At 39.4% G+C, this 16545-nt stretch overlaps 1 protein-coding gene across 1 annotated transcript in view; it reads left to right on the top strand.

Moving 5' to 3' along the window:
- Positions 1–2015: 2015 nt before the first annotated feature.
- The window catches only part of LOC117382844 (phospholipid-transporting ATPase IH-like), a 78003-nt gene continuing 63473 nt past the window's right edge, over positions 2016–16545 (top strand). Inside the window, exon 1 of the mRNA XM_055227770.1 lies at positions 2016–2389. Within this exon, the coding sequence (XP_055083745.1) occupies positions 2345–2389 (45 nt within the window). The 5' untranslated portion in view covers positions 2016–2344. The remainder of the gene's footprint in view (positions 2390–16545) is intronic.

Below are 16545 nucleotides of genomic sequence, written 5' to 3'. Positions count from 1 at the left end.
TATATATATATATATATATATATGTATTTTTTTAATCTATGTTATAATATTGTTTATTTTATATATTATGTATCACAAACATACCTGGAGTTGTGTTTTGTTTCATTCACATATGTTTAACACAAAAACCCTGCATATTTAGGCTGAGTTCTTCTCTTAAACAGAAAACACTGTTCCACCTTGTGATGTGATGCTACATGAAGTGCTCCACTGTGTTTTTAAACACCACATTCACTAGAATCATTTGGATAATTTCAGCTCTGGAATTGCCAATCTCTACTGAACTAAAGGTAAAAGGAGCTGTTAAAATGAAAACTACTGCTTCATGACATCACAAGGTGGCACAAAACATTTTGACCTTTGGAGATGTAGACAGAAATAATAATAAAGGGTTACTCAAATATGTTTGAATGAAACAAAACTTCAAGTATGTTTTTGAGGAGGTAACAACATTATAAATGACTTAACGCTCACAGGCGTCAATTTTGTGTAATATAGGACCTTTAAAGTGCCTATGACAGGTTTTCATGTTTTTCTAATTCTGACTTGGTTTGATCCCTGTGCAAAATATTTATCATGGTTTTACACTAGTTAAGTGGCAGTTTGTCGGGAAAAAGTTGAGAAGAAAAACACAAAAATACAGCAAGTAGCACTGAGTTGTAAAACAGAATCCCTCTGCCTGCCATGTCAATAAAAACAGAAAACTCCATCCAACATGCAGAGACAATTTATGCACAAGGATAGCATTTTTCTAAAACTTTAAACCTTCATTTAACTAACTAAAGGAGTTTATTTTTATTAGTCTGATCAAAACTATTGTGTATTTTAGACAAGTTTTGGCCCTTGTTTACATTATGGTTGCTAGGTAACAGTTATGGAATTAGCTCTAGGAATGTCACATCTGCTTCTCGTGTCCAACCAGGAAGTCAAAAGATAAACTAAACTGTTTTTTTTTTAAATTGTTAAATCTAACTCTGTTTTAGTGAAATGAGTGGTCTAACCTGTCACATGAACTTTAAGTTTTATATTGAAGAGGAGCTGTCCACACACACACAGTGCTGAAAATGAAATAAAATGAGTACATGGGGCCTTAAAGATGGACTGTGTAACCTCTTGGGGTTTAGCCACCTGCATGGAGATGTTACTGGTTTTCCTGGATGTCCTACAATATGGCATTAATCTTGAGCTTCCAAAATATTCCAAACTGACTGATAGAAGAAGCTAAGACTGCACCAGAACTATGTAGGCTAAACTAGGACTGAATAAACCGGAATAGGGCATGAATATGAATACGCTCTCAGAGACATACCAGTGCTAAAAAAGGAGGACTGAACCAGGAAAAAACCCAACAAGGTCTACACCAGGGGTGTCCAAACTTTTTTCATGAAGGGCCGCATATAAAATCACAGACAAAGCCGAGGGCCGACTGAGGGCCATAGACTGGTCGCCAATACAGTGAATACTTCAAATGTGTGTTATTATTACAAGTTAGACTGAACCGCTAGACCTTTATTCATGCTTACATCCTCAATGGGACACATTAAATATTTGATAAGAGCTTGTTAAAGCAGATTTTCAGAAATATACAGTAAAAAGTACTGTTTAAAGAAATACAGGCTAATTCACCTGGAAGCTTGAGGGCCAAGAAAAATTGGTCTGAGGGCCGCATTTGGCCCCCGGGCCGCAGTTTGGACATGCCTGGTCTACACCAAGACCTGTTGCTAGGCTATTAGTTACATAGTGGTAATTGATTTTTAAAAAAAACAATTATTATAACATTGTTACAATAAAATGCACATGGTATGTTGTTTAGGCATTAATGTAAAATAATTTTCATCAGCTGATCCTAATTGGGCCCTAATTTGGCCCTAAACCTAAAACTGAATGTAATCTATTTAACGTCAACTCCAGTGTTAGACACACTGCGCATGCGCCTGAGCAGCCCCCCGCGCACAAACCCGAACGCGCGCGCACAACCTGGTCAGCTCCTCGTGACGGAGATCAAGGCAAAGCGCCTTTGGATACGGCGTAAGACACCCTCATAATCCCTGCACTAGGCTCCCAGGCTCCGGACCCGAACCCCCTCCGAGCACTGTCAGACCGGATAAGGTGCCCTGACAGCGGCGTACACAGCCACAGAGAGCCGCTCCTCCTCCGGCTCTGCTCCTCCGACTCTCGCTCTAGGGTCGCATAGACAGCAGCAGGTTTTTAATTTCAGGAAGAAGTGCGAGCGATATGGAGCGGGCGGGCGTAGAGGAGTTAGCGAAGGAATTTTAAAACAACCGAGTTTGGAGCCAAAGGAGCGGAGGAGTAGCACAGAAGCTCGGGGAAGAACGCAGGCAAGATGGGGTTGAAGTGCAGCACGCTCCGCACCCTCATCAGCAGATATGTAAGTTTAAAACACAATTCAAACAATCAAAAAAGCAATATTTAACCGCGCGTAAAAACCGCGTTCTTGTTACGACACGGACTCAACCATGCGATTAGCAATATTGGTTTCAGATTCCGACGGAGCGGCCGCTCACCCACAGATTAAGTTTCACTCCCGAAAAGAAGGCGGAAAAAGGTGAAAATGAGCCATTGCAAGCGGGTTAACTCCGCTACTGTTAAAGACACTCAAGTGATGTATAATCTGCGCTGTTTACATGTTAAAAACCGATTTTAATCATGAAAATTTCACCAAAACACACCACAAACGATCACTGGATTAAGCTGTAATACCTTGACGCGGGCAGCATGCTGTATAAATTCTCAGCCTCCTGTTAAGAGTTGAAAAACTCTAAAATTGAGAGGCTTTTTATTTAGTAAAGATGTGAGATGCTCTAGATGGAGACAAAACGTGGGAGAAGTCGTACTAATTTCGTAAAAAGTGTAGACGGACAAGTTTTGGCGCAAGACAAGACTTGTAGAAAGACTGCTATAGTTCAGGGTATGCCTGCAGGTTTTGTTGTATTTTAATCACATTTTACGATCAAGGTAAAAATAAGCAAAATAGATGGATCAATTATGCAATCAAAACATATGAGATCACAGAGAATGTATTATTATATGCAACCCATGGTACTGCAAATAAATACATAGGATATTTTAGGTGGGAATACATTAGTTTAGGTTAATTAAATTAGCTAAAATTATTTTAAAGTTGTTTTTTCTCTTATGGTGTGTTTATATTTGCGCTGCATTAAAATGGGGACTAAACCAGGACTGAAACAGGACTGAACAAGGACTGAATCAGGACTAAACCACAGCTAAACCACAGCTAAACCACAGCTAAACCAGGACTAAACCAGGGCTGACCCAGGACTGAACAAGGACTGAAACAGGACTAGACCAGTTACTAGGCCAGGGATTAGACCAAAGACTAGACCAGGGACTCGTTCCGGGACTAGACCAGGGACTGGATCAGACCTCTGAACTTTAAACAAATTCAATAATTTCTTGCATTTCAGAACATGTTTGTAGAGGTCTAAACTAGCTAGCTAGCTAACATTAGCATCTTTTACAGAGAATAAGACTCCATGAAGACACAGGGAGGGACTAGACGAGTGACTAAACAACAGACTAAACCAGGACTAGACCAGGACTAAACAGGGACTAGACGCGGGCTGAATCAGGGTAAACAAAGGGATAAACCAGGACTAAACCCAGTTTACATTGGGACTTGAATGCCTCAGACCAGAGCAGTCTTTTCAGAGGAAGTATGCATGTTCTTAATGAGGAAGTAACTATGAATAATTAGCACCTGATTTAAGCTGTCACACAAGCTGCACTGTTTATGTAAGAAATCGAAACTAGATATGCATTTGTGCCTGCATTGATATTAAAAAAGTCCCATCCAGAAATGAACCTTTCCTGAATAGCATTAGAATTATCTTAAACTGTATCAGAACAAGTATAAGAGTAGACTAATATACACCCACGGACCACTATGGAACCTACCTGGACGACTGAGGGATTAGACAGATATAAGCCCTCTTGAAAATATAAAAGAAAGTACTACCACTTAATGTTTAAAATCACATTCTGTTGTCTAAAGAAAGAGTGTTTTTTATTTTCATTATGGTATCAGAATCTGTATTGAATATCATGTCTATTGATTAGTATCAAAATTGAGTATCATCATATAATAATATATTTTGGGATAAATTATCCAAATCGGCCCAAAAATATCTTCAGATCTTATCGGTCATGAGCTGCTCTCTGGATTCGAAAATATCAGCATTGTCCATGAGAAAATATCGGGGCGATTTTTTTGTTAAGGTTTCAAAAGTTGGGCTTAAAACTACGTCAGTTGGTTGTTGATTTCATTCTGGGAATGTGTGGGGAAAAAAACTGTTCTTGTATGGGTTTTAATGGGTTTTAAGGTTCAATACTTGGATGGATGGGCAGATCAGGTTCGGTTGGCAGCTAGAATGAGGTGACAGGATTGTGTAGTTAGGCGGGAAGAATGTGGAGTTAGGTGGATGGAGTCAGGGGGGTTGAGAAAGATAGGTGGAGTGCGGTGGGTGGAGGGGTGGAGTTAGATGGGTGGAGTTAGATGGGTGGTTAGATGAGTAGAGTAAGGTGGGTGGTGAGGTCAGTAGAGTGGGTGGAGTGAGATGGGTGGAGAGAGGTGGGTGGAGTGAGGTTGGTAGAGTGAGGTGGGTGGAGATAGGTGGGTGGAGTTGGAGTTAGGTGCATGCAGTTAGGTGGGTGGTACTGCTATGAGTTGGTTGGTAATTTTACACATTAGGAGAAGTTGTTAATGTTTTTGACCTTCCTCAAGAGTTTTCCATCCAAAATGTTGGAGCAGAGATGTTCCACTGCTTTTTGAATTACAGGCAGAAAAGAGGGGCAGGAGAGACAGAAAAGTGAAAGGAAAGAGGAGGAAGAAAGAAGAGACAAGAGGAGAGAAAGAGGAGAAAGGGAGGAGAGAGAGAAGAAGAGAAGAGGAATGACAGATGAGGAAGGGAGGAGAGAGGAGAAGAGGAAAGAAACAGGAGGAAGGGAGAAGATCGAGAAGTGGAAAGAAACAGGAGGAAGGAAGGAGAGAGAAGAGAAGAGGAGAGCGATGGAATAGAGACATCTTAATGTTTGTAAATGACAGATGAATCGATACATAGAGAAGAGAGGAAGAGGGAGGAAGAGAGAGGGATGTTACACAACATTCTGTCTGTCTCTCTCTATCTCCCTCTCTATCTGTATCTCTTTCTGTGTCTTTCTATCTCTCTGTCTCCCTCTCTATTTCTTTCTCTGTCTGTTCTCTACCTCTTCTCTATCTCTCCTCCTGCTCTCTTCTCTACCTCTTCTCTATCTCTTCTCTGCCTCTTCTCTATCTCTTCTCCCTCTCTTTTCTTTCTCTCTTTTCTACCACTTCTTTACCTCTTCTCCCTCTCTTCCTGCACTCTTCCCTAATGCTTCTCTATCTCTTCTCCCTCTCTTCTCCCTTTCCTTTCTACCTTGTCTCTATCTCTTCTTCCTCTTCTCCCTCTTCTCTCTCTCTTTCCTACCTGATCTCTATCTCTTCTCTGTCTTCTTCCTCTCTTCTCCCTGTCTTCTCTACCTCTTCTCCCTCTCTCTTCTCTATTTCCTCTCCCTATCTCCCTCTTCTCAGTCTCTCTTCTCTACCTTGTCTCTACCTCTTCTTCCTCTCTCTTCTCTACCTCTTCACTATCTTCTCCCTCTCTCTTCTCTCTGTATTGATTGATCTGTCATATTGCTGTATTGACAGACATTTGGACATCTCTTCTTTCTCCCCCTCCTCTCTCCTCATCTATTTCTCTTCCATCTCTCATCATGCTCTCTCTCCCCTCTTCCCTCTTTCTATCTGCTCCTCTATTGTTAATCTTAATTTTCTTCCCTCCTCTCTCTTGTCTCTCTTTCTTCCCTCTATCTTGTTTGTGAAGCATGGTGTGTGTCTCTCTTCTCTCCAGCCCCTCCTTCTCTCTTTTTTCTCTCCCTCTTCTGTTCCGTCTCTTGTTTGTGAAGAAGCCTTGTGTAATGGAGTTGTTTACTTTGAGCTTGATCGATGGCTCAGATGTTTGGACCTACATTATCTCTAATGCATTTAACAATATTCACTGGGCCTTCTCTCCTCCTCCCTCTCTTGTCCTTCCTTTCTCTCCTCCCCTTGCTCCTCCACCCTCTCCCTCTCTCTCCTAATCCTGCTTCATCTCTCTCCTCCCCTCCTCCCTCTTCCTCCTCCTTCACTACTCTTCCCTGTCTCTCCTCCTCTCCCTCCTTCTTCTCTCCTCCTCTTCCTCCCTCTCCCTCCTCTTCCTCCTCTTCATCCTCCTCCTCCTCCTTGTCCTCTTTGTCCTCCTTTTCCTTGTCCTCTTCGGGTTGTATTGAATTTCAATTTGGGAAAAGTCCACTGGACAAACCATTAACTGCACATAAGAGGAGGAGAGAGGGAGAAAGGGGGAGGAGAAGAGAGAGAGGAGACAGAGCAAAGAGGACATGAAAGATAAGGAGGAGAGAAAGGGAGAGATGTGCAGGAAAAAGAGAGGGAGGAGATGACGGGGAGAGAGAGGAAGAGGAGAAGAAGACACAAGTTTTGAAAAAAAAAAAAAACTAATTTCAAAATGTTTAAAAAAAATAAGATTTTATTCAGTCCTGGTTCAGTCCTGGTTCAGTCCTGGTTCAGTCCTGGTTTAGTCCTGGTTCAGTACTAGTTTAGTCCTGGTTCAGTCCTGGTTCAGTTCTGGTTCATTCCTGGTTCAGTCTTGGTCCAGTCCTGGTTCAGTCCTTGTCCAATCCTGGTTCAGTCCTGGTCCAATCCTGGTTCACGCCTAGTTTAGTCCTGGTTCAGTTGTGGTCCAGTCTTGTGTCAGTTCTGTTCCAGTCCTGGCTCTGTCCTGATTCAGTCCTGATTCAGTCCTGGTTCACTCCTGGTTCACTCCTGGTTCAGTACTGATTCAGTCCTGGTTCAGTCCCGGTTTAGTCCTGGTCTAGTCCTGGTCTAGTCCTGGTTCAGCCCTGGTTCAGTCCTGATTCTGTTCTGGTTTAGTCCTGGTTTAGTCCTGGTCTAGTCCTGGTCCAGTCCTGGTTCAGTCCTGGTTCAGTTTTTTCCCATTGTCGTATTATCAGTATTATTAGATTTCAGTGTTTGTAAAATCACTTTTGTTTTGACTTGAATTTCAGTGAATACTTCAGATTACTGTGTTTACTTTAGTGTATGACATATTTGAGCTATTGCAGTATTTGTATTTTGACAGTACTATGAGAAAGTACAGAGTAGTAGTACTGCATTCCAATTTAAACGAGTCAGAAGTACGAGAAGACAGGAAGTTACTGTGTGAATAACACTGCTTTGATTTAGAGTGATGATGAGTCTGAAGAAAATTTGTGTGAAAATCAATTCTTTTGTCAATTGTGCAAAACATTTTATATTTTTGTGATTAGATTTGTATGCAGAGTAAGACCCCATGGAGCACAGATAGGGCATCTGGCACACAGGAAGAACATCTGAGACACAGGGGCATTTCAGAACATGTTTGTACAGATCTAAACTACAGGGTAAGACAGGTGATTTTGTTGTTTGTGAAGGAAATTATGATACTTAAAAGGTCAGATCTGTGGGGAGCCGGGAATATATAAAGTATATTTGCAAGTTAGAGAAGTGTAATGCCAAACTGTGGAACATTCCAGACAAAGCAGTTTTAACATCCCCATGGAGACAAGGAGGTCATGTGGCTTCCACTCGAAAAGTTACACAGTACACCTTTAAGTACAGAATATCATGAGCTATTCTTCCCATATCCAGTAAAAGTAAGTTTATTATGTGAGATGGGACACAACTTTAACTGCACAGTGTAATCTTCCTGCTCATTTACATGGAGATAATAATAATAATAATAATAATAATAATAATAATAATAATAATAATAATAATAATAATAATAATAATAATAATAATAATAATAATAATACATTTGATTTGAAAGCGCCTTTCAGAACACTCAAGGACACTGTACAAGACAGAGTTAAAAACACATTTACAGATAAAACAGAAATACAAAACTGGATGATGGTGATAGTGACTGATTATATGGTGGGTTTTGAGTCTGGATTTGAAAAGTAGAAGAGATGTTGCGGAGGTCAGGAGGGAGAGAGTTCCAGAGCTGGGGGGCAGAGCAGCTGAAGGCTCTGCCCCCCATGGTGATGAGACGGGCAGAGGGGACAGAGAGCTGGAGAGAGGAAGAGGAGCGGAGGGAGCGAGAGAGAATGGAGATGTCGAGGAGGTCAGAGATGTAAGGTGGGGCCAGGTTATGGATAGCAGAGATGTTATGGTCTTGTCTACATGTTCCGCAGGATAGTATTATACTTGATGAATCAGTTGTTGTTATAGTAATTTGATGTGGATTTTGGAGATCCACATTGGTCCCGGGTCATTTCCTGCAGGAAGTGGATGTAGCAGGAAGTGCGCTGACTTCCTGTTGGCCAGGTTACTGTGGGTCAGATAGAGTCTGGCTATAATCCTGGACTAAGCCAATATAAACCTGCAACACACCTGCTGCTACATACACTATAGAGACCAGGGACTATAGACCAGGGAGACTAAACCAGGGACTAGACCAGGGACTATAGACCAGTGACTCTAGACCGGGGACTAGACCAAGGACTATAGACCAGTGACTATAGACCAGGGACTAGACTAGGGATTATAGACCAGTGACTATAGACCAGGGACTCGACCAGGGACTATAGACCAGTGACTATAGACCGGAGACTAGACTAGACCAGGGACTAGACCAGGGGTGGGCAAACCTTTTGACACATGGGCCACAATGGGTTCTAAAATTTAACAGAGGGACTAGGCCGGGATATATATATATATATATATATATATATATATATATATATATATATATATATATATATATATATATATATATATATATATATATATATATATATATATATATAAAAACAACAATAACAATAGAGTTTGTCCTGCAACATGTAAAGACTGAATATGTAAGACTCATTGCACAAATTGTTTTCCAAATGCATGAATTAAATTAATAATTAATGTTGTACATTTCACTTAAATAAACACTCAAAAAAAAAACAACTTTGAACAAGGTTTACCCTTACCTATTATAATATAATTTGGTCACGTTCAGTGGGCTGGATTAATAAACCCAAAGGGCCGTGTATGGCCCCCAAGCCGTAGTTTGCCCATGTCTGGACTAGACCAGTGACTATAGACCAGTGACTATAGACCAGTGACTATAGACCAGGGATTAGATCAGGGACTATAGACCAGGGACTAGACCAGACATCTGAACTTTAACCAAATTCAATAATATCATGCATTTCAGAACATGTTTGTAGAACTATGGGGTTAGCAGCTTTTACACAGACAAAAGACCCCATGGAGACAGGGAGGCCATCTGACACAAATGATCAGGTGCTCCTTGTCTCTAAACGATTTGTCTTGTTGTTTCCACTGGTCCATTAGCCTCATATGAAGTTTATGAATTATTCAAACTATAGTCTATTCATGTGGCCTCTACTTCACCTCTGCCTGCTCTCAAACATAGCCAAATCAGGTTTATACTAAACTAAAGATAATAAAAACTCTCTTTCTTTAGACAATAGAATGTGATTTTCCAACATTAAATGGTAATACTTTTATATCACCATGTGCCCTTATATCTGTGTAATCCCTCAGTCATCCAGGTAGGTTCCATAGTGGTCCTTGGGTGTATACTACTATATGTGGTCTTATACTTGTTCTGATGCAGCTCAACATAATTCTGAAGCTATTCAGGAAAGGTTCATTTCTGTCCTGTGAATGGGACTTTTTTTTAGTATTGATACCTGCTTAACTGAGTATCTAGTTTTTATACTAGTTTTAGTTTTGATTAGTATATGATATTTTTCAGCTGTTGGCTTAGTGGGGTTGTTGTTGTTGGTGAAAGTCAGAAGTCTGATCCAGGTTAAGTCCTTTGCCTGGTCTCTAAACTTGATCCACTCAAGACCAGAGACAAACAAATATTGCTGCTTTCCAGAATTCTATATACTACCGCTACTGCCACTCTTACCAATACTACTGCTACAACTACTGCTACTACTGCTACTACTGCTGCTGCTAGCACTACTACTGCTACTGCTGTTCCTACTGCTACTACTGCTACTACTATTGCTGCTATTACTACTGCTACTACTGCTAGTGCTACTGTTACTACTGCTATTACTACTGCTACCGGAGTACCCGGAGGAAACCCATCCAGACACAGGGAGAAACATGCAAAACTCCACACAGAAAGGCCTGGGCGACCTGGGGATCGAACCAAACCTTCTTGCTATGAGGCATGAGTGTTGCCACTCAGCCACCGTGCTGCCTACACACAAAAACAAACAGGAAAATACTACTACTGCTACTGCTTCTGCTACTGCTACTACTACTACTGCTACTACTGCTATAAGGTTGTCAAAAGTATCAAAAATCATATTATTATCATCATGGTATTGAAATTGGAATTGAGTATCGAGCCAGTTCCTCCTTGAGTTTGAAGTATCGATATTGAGTTTGAAATTTTGGTACTGTGACAACGCTATACTGCTACTATTATTACTACTACTATACTAGGTATTTGTGAGAATGTTATTTGTTTTGTCTGTGTAGACCCTCAGTTGTCCAGGTCTGATCCATAGCAAAAGACAAAATTTTAAATCTGTCAGTTGGACAAATCGTTGTAGGAGTGAAGACGTTTTGGATAGATATAAGGATAGATAGGGTAGATATCAGATAGATATAAGGCAGTGGCCACCACCAATCTGACCAGAACTGATGAAGTGGCTTGGACGAGCAGCGAAACATCTTCACTGCTACAACGATTTGTTCTGTTTACAGATTCGTCTTTTGCTATTATTTGTTTTGTTGACCAGAAAGTTTCATAGCAGAAATGTGTTTGGTCTGACTCTTTATGAACGCAGTGTGTGAGTGTTCTTTGTCCCACGTCATGTGAACTCCTCGTGGCTCCTGCCATCGCAGCATTCTTCACATAACTAAAGGACCATGTTTAGTCACACAAGAGAGAGTTTAATATGCACCAAAAAGCTACTATGAATACTGCTACTGCTACTACTACTCCTTTAACTATGGCTACTACTGATTGAGTCCTTGGTTTAGTTATGGTTTAGTCATCATATAACTTGTTTATGCTTTGTCAGGTTTTAAATATTGTTTGTTTAATGCTTGTAAAAAGCAGAATATGTCTTAACCCATTTACAATGTTTGTGAAGTGTCTTGCCTAAGACCCTGAACACACTGCACAAATCAGAGTTTACGTGCATGAGCTCGCGAAACCATGACTGCACTGTAAGGACAATCACACGACAGCTCTAGCAGGACATCTGCACTGGCTCTGTGTTTGTTAATGGAAAAGCCTCTTGTAACAGGTCCACAGTGAAAATACCTAGCTCAATAGACTTGTATTTATCATCTGTACAGGCAAACGTCAAGTTTTCAAAAGTACATTTCAAAGTACAAATACACAGTGTTTCTAAACCTGGGCTCCTTCAAATGATACATAACTGCCCCAGGAACACATTCTGCTGATGGTGATAGCACAAATACAACAACAGATGCGTTCTATGCATTTTGATGGGGACATGTACTTACACTCGCGACAAGTGTCAAAAATCACTTTATACTGAAAAACTGCCGCCCCTCTTTCTGTAAGTGCTGCTGTCAGGCTCGTCATTTTGTTCTTAAAATGTTTGTTACAACCTGTTCTACAGGATCCTGGTATTTTCCTTTGACTATTGTGTCCATAAAATCAAAATATGAACATTAATAACAGACAAATGAGGTGACTTCTTTCCCCTGCTTAAATAAGGCACTTGAAGACTTATTACATTAAACAGCCTTGCTCCGGATTGGCTCTTTGGTTGCTATGATATTCATGGTCAGAATTTTTCAATTCTGTCCAATTTTGCCCCTATAACTGCTAGCCTCGATGAGCTTTATTTGGGGTGGAACACTGTGGTTGATGCCATGCTCCCTTAGTTTACTTCGTTGGTCCCTCTCCATTCACTTTTAGTACGGTCTAAAAATATGTATTTAGACTTGGTTTTAGTTCCTAGTTTAATTTCTGATTCAGTCCTCGCTGTCTGTAACTCATTCACAACATGGGAAAGTGTCTTGCATCAGGATACAGTGTGAGAACACACGGTTTTATAAACAGCTGTATAAAGACATAGTGTAATTGAACCCCAAACCACAGTCATCTGAACACAGTGAGAATGAACCATCAGCGCTCTGGGACAAAAGTACCAAAGACCAAAGTGTGTGAGATAAATATTTGATGGACTTTAGTGAAGCGATGAATCTGCTGCTGCGTTTCACACAAGTTTTATTCACTGATCAATACATGCACTTACAGAGGAAAGGGTACATAGGAGAACTATAGGACAACAGCAGGGTTCAGACCAGGTTTAGACCTGACTTAGTCCCTGGTTTAGTCCCTGGATGTATTCCTGTTTTAGACCTGGTTTGATTCTGGTTTAGTCCTTGTTTAGATCTGGTTTAGACCTGCTTTAGTCCTTGAAATGATGTGAGTCTAATTGTGTTAACTCCCCTTCCCCTTCCCTTGGCTGCTCTGGCATGCCCAGGCCATCATTGTAAATAAGAATTTGTTCTTAATGTTTTGCCTGGTAAAATAAAGGTTAAATAAATAAATTGATTAGTCAAGGATCTGACGTGGTTTTAGTCTCTCGTTTAGTACCAGTTTTTCTACTGATTCATTCTTAATTATAAAGTGGTCCCTTGTTTGTCACAGGGGTTATGTTCTAAAAATAATCAGCAGTAGTAGTCAGCTTTATTTTTATTTTTATTTTTTACAATTATTATATAATTCAATTCATCTTTATTTCGGACTCCTGGTCCATTTTTTAAAAAACAGACAGACAGTAACAATACAAAAAATAAACTATATATCTAACTAACTATATAATATATAATATAAATTATATATATATATATATATATATATATATATATATATATATATATATATATATATATATATATATATATATATATATATATATATATATATATATATATATATATATATATATATATATATATATATGATATTCCTCAATGATTGCTTTAAATGTGCTGTTAACGTACCTGTGCTCCAGCAGTATCTGTAGAGGCAGCCTCTAGAAACAATTTAAAGTGCAAAATGTTTCTGAAATTTGTGCAGAATGTTTCACTGACATTGTGGGTCTTGTAGGAGAGAAAACTTGCAAACATACAGCACTTAAGAGTCACACTGCTAGCAATCAAACATTTAAGGAAATTTGGCTGAACGCGTTCTGTACCGTACAGGAGACATGGCACGGAGGAGGTTGATTGACAATGGTCTACAGTCCCTTAGCCAATCAGGATGCAGAACACAATGCATGTTTATATGCTGTAAAAAAGCATGCAAAATTGCACAAAAAAAAAAAAAAATCCACGAAAGGTGAACCGTGATATAGCGAGGGACCACTGTATTTCTGCTTTAGTTCTGGTTTAGATCTGGTTTAGTCTTGGTTTAGTCCTAGCTTAGTCCTCATTAAGTCCTGTTTTAGACCAGGTGTAGTCCCTGCTTTAGTAACAGTTTAGTCCTGTTTCAAGTTCTCATTCAGACCTGATTTAGATCTTGTTTAAACCTGGTTTATTCCTGGTCTCTTTCCGGTAGTCCCTTATGCGTGTCTAAATCTGGTTCTTCCTGTTGACAGTAATAATTCATAAAGTCAATAAGAAAAACGATGACATAATGATTTCCTGTTTGAGCTGAGACAGGCGAGCTGCATTAGCTTAGAGCCACTCGTCAATACTGATCTAAACCTGCACAATACTACATTTATCTGGAATTCAATTACATAATACTACATGTATCTGGAATACAATTATACAATGCTACATTTATCTAGAACACAACCATTACACAATAATACATTTATCTAGAACATAACCATTACACAATACTACATTTATCTAGAACACAACATTACACAATACTACATGTATTTGTTTCATTCCTGGCTTAGTCATGGTTTTGTGCCTGGTTTAGTCCCTGGTTTAGTCCTGGTTCAGTCCTGGTTTAGTCCTGGCTTAGTCCTGGTTTAATCCTGATTCATTCCTGCTTTGGTCCTGTTTTAGTCTGACATATATTGCATATTAATTACATTTTACATTTGTACTGATGTGGTTGAAGTCACATGATTTGTTTTTACATGATCTGGTCTCAGTTCTTGTTCTCACAAAGACTTCAGTATTACCTCCCTCTGCTCCTCTCATCAGAACAATGACGTTTTTCTTCAGAAATAAACTGTATGAACTTTCACTCATCTACTCAGTGTTTCTTAATATGTCGAACAAGGGACAAACAAGACTGCACATATGCCAGATGCCCTCCCACATCTTTTCTTTTGGGTAATTCTTGAAATAAAAATACCAGAGAATGACAGAGAATACTGGGTCCACATTCCACTAAACTAAGAGCTGTGAATATAAAAAGATATATTAAATCCATCCATGCTATGTTGTTTAGTCCTGTTTTAGGCTTGGTTTAGTTTTAGTTTAGACTTGATTTAGATCTGGTTTAGAGCTGGTTTAGACCTGGTTAAGACCCGTTTTCAAATAAGATAAATGATTATACTAATGGCAGCAGTATCTTCCACAATTGTGTGTTGTGAGTCTGGTGAGTAAAGATATCACATAGAACACATAGAACAATAGGTGCAAAGACAGCAGTGGTTGCACTGAACAAACCGGACTATCTGCTTCAGACAGGGACATGGGGACATAAAACTAGAGACATGACCTGCCCTTTATTTTCAGAGAAGTATATATATATATATATATATATATATATATATATATATATATATATATATATATATATATATATATATATATATATATATATATATATATATATATATATATATATATAAAAACAAAAAAACTGTACTTGTGTATGGGTGGTTGTAGTAGTCGTGGTAGTATTTTCAGTAGTAGTAGTATTGCTGGTAGTAGTAGTACATGCTTTCTTGTTTTGTGTGCCTCTTATACATCCTCAGTCTGATCATTCTTCTACCGTTTTGGATCTCTCAGCAGTTTAAATCTTTCCTTTTCTCTCACTTTTCTGCTCATCCTCAGAACCCTCTAAAAATATCATCACAAATAAAAAAAATAAAAAAAAATGAACAGGGCCGAGCGGTATTATATAAACACTGTACAAATGCGCTGCCTTTGACTCTGCACTGAATCAGAACACATCGAATTTAAGGCCCTGTAATAGATGTATTTGAACATATATTGAAGATATATATTGAATGAACAGCTCTTGAAGTAAAAATAAGTCCACTGTGTGCTGTGTGCATCTAATTATAAAGCATTTTATAATCACAAAGTGCACATTAGCATGGTAGTTGTTTTTGTTGTTAGCATTATGGTGACAACAAAACTCCACTCTGGTCTCTGAGAGCTGTGAAAAGTGCTTAGAAATTCATCATGGTTTACAAGTGAGGAATAAGTTTGGACCACTGCAAACGTTAAAATGAACTAGGTCTGTTTTTCATGTTTTTAAGACAGTATCTGAAATATTATGACAATTAGCTGTACAGTCACTGTACAATGGTTTAGTCCCTGGTTCTGTTCTGGTTTAGTCCTGGTTTAGTTCCTGTTTTAGTCGTGCATTAGTCCCTGTTAGTACCTTGTTCAAACCTGCTTTTAGCCCATTTTAGACCTGGTTTAGTCTTGGTTTAGTCCCTGGCTTAGCCCTAATCTAGTCCTTGGTTCAGTCCTGGTTTAGTTCCTTGTTTAGGGACCCTGTTAAGTTAAGTTAAATCTCTGGTTTAGTCCTGGTTCAGTCCTGATTTAGTCTCCATTAAGTACCTGGTTCAATCCTGCTTTTTTCCCAGTTTAGACCTGCATTAGTCCTGCTTTATTTCTGCATCAGACCTGCTTTAGTCCTGGTTTAGACCTGCTTTAGACCTGCTTTAGTCTTGCTTTACTCCTGCTTTAGTCCTGGTTTAGTCCTCCTGCTTCAGACCTGCTTTGGTCTTGCTTTACTCCTGCTTTAGTCCTGGTTTAGACCTGCTTTAGTCTTGCTTTACTCCTGCTTTAGTCCTGGTTCAGCCCTGGTTTAGTCTCCATTAAGTACCTGGTTCAATCCTACTTTTTTCCGAGTTTAGACCTGCTTTAGTCCTACTTTATTCCTGCTTCAGACCTGCTTTAGTCCTGGTTTAGACCTACTTTAGTCTTGCTTTACTCCTGCTTTATTCCTGGTTTAGACCTGCTTTAGTGCTGGTTTAGTCCACTTTAGTCCCGGTTTAGTCCTGATTTAGTCCTGGTTTAGTTCTGCTTTAGACCTGGTTCAGACCTGGCCATATTTGCCCTGATGGCTTAATTAATTCCATGTTTATCATCAGATCTAGATGTTTAGTGCTGACAAATTGAAATAAATCTAAAACACGGTGTGCCAGTTCATGGATTGTGTCATGTGTCGCTGTGGGCTCTTCACATAACCTGGTTTCTACTCTGTCTGAACC

Source organism: Periophthalmus magnuspinnatus, chromosome 2, assembly GCF_009829125.3.
Source record: "Periophthalmus magnuspinnatus isolate fPerMag1 chromosome 2, fPerMag1.2.pri, whole genome shotgun sequence".
Taxonomy (NCBI): domain Eukaryota; kingdom Metazoa; phylum Chordata; class Actinopteri; order Gobiiformes; family Gobiidae; genus Periophthalmus; species Periophthalmus magnuspinnatus.
Note: the sequence above shows the minus strand (reverse complement) of the source record. Positions and strands in the feature narration are given on the sequence as shown.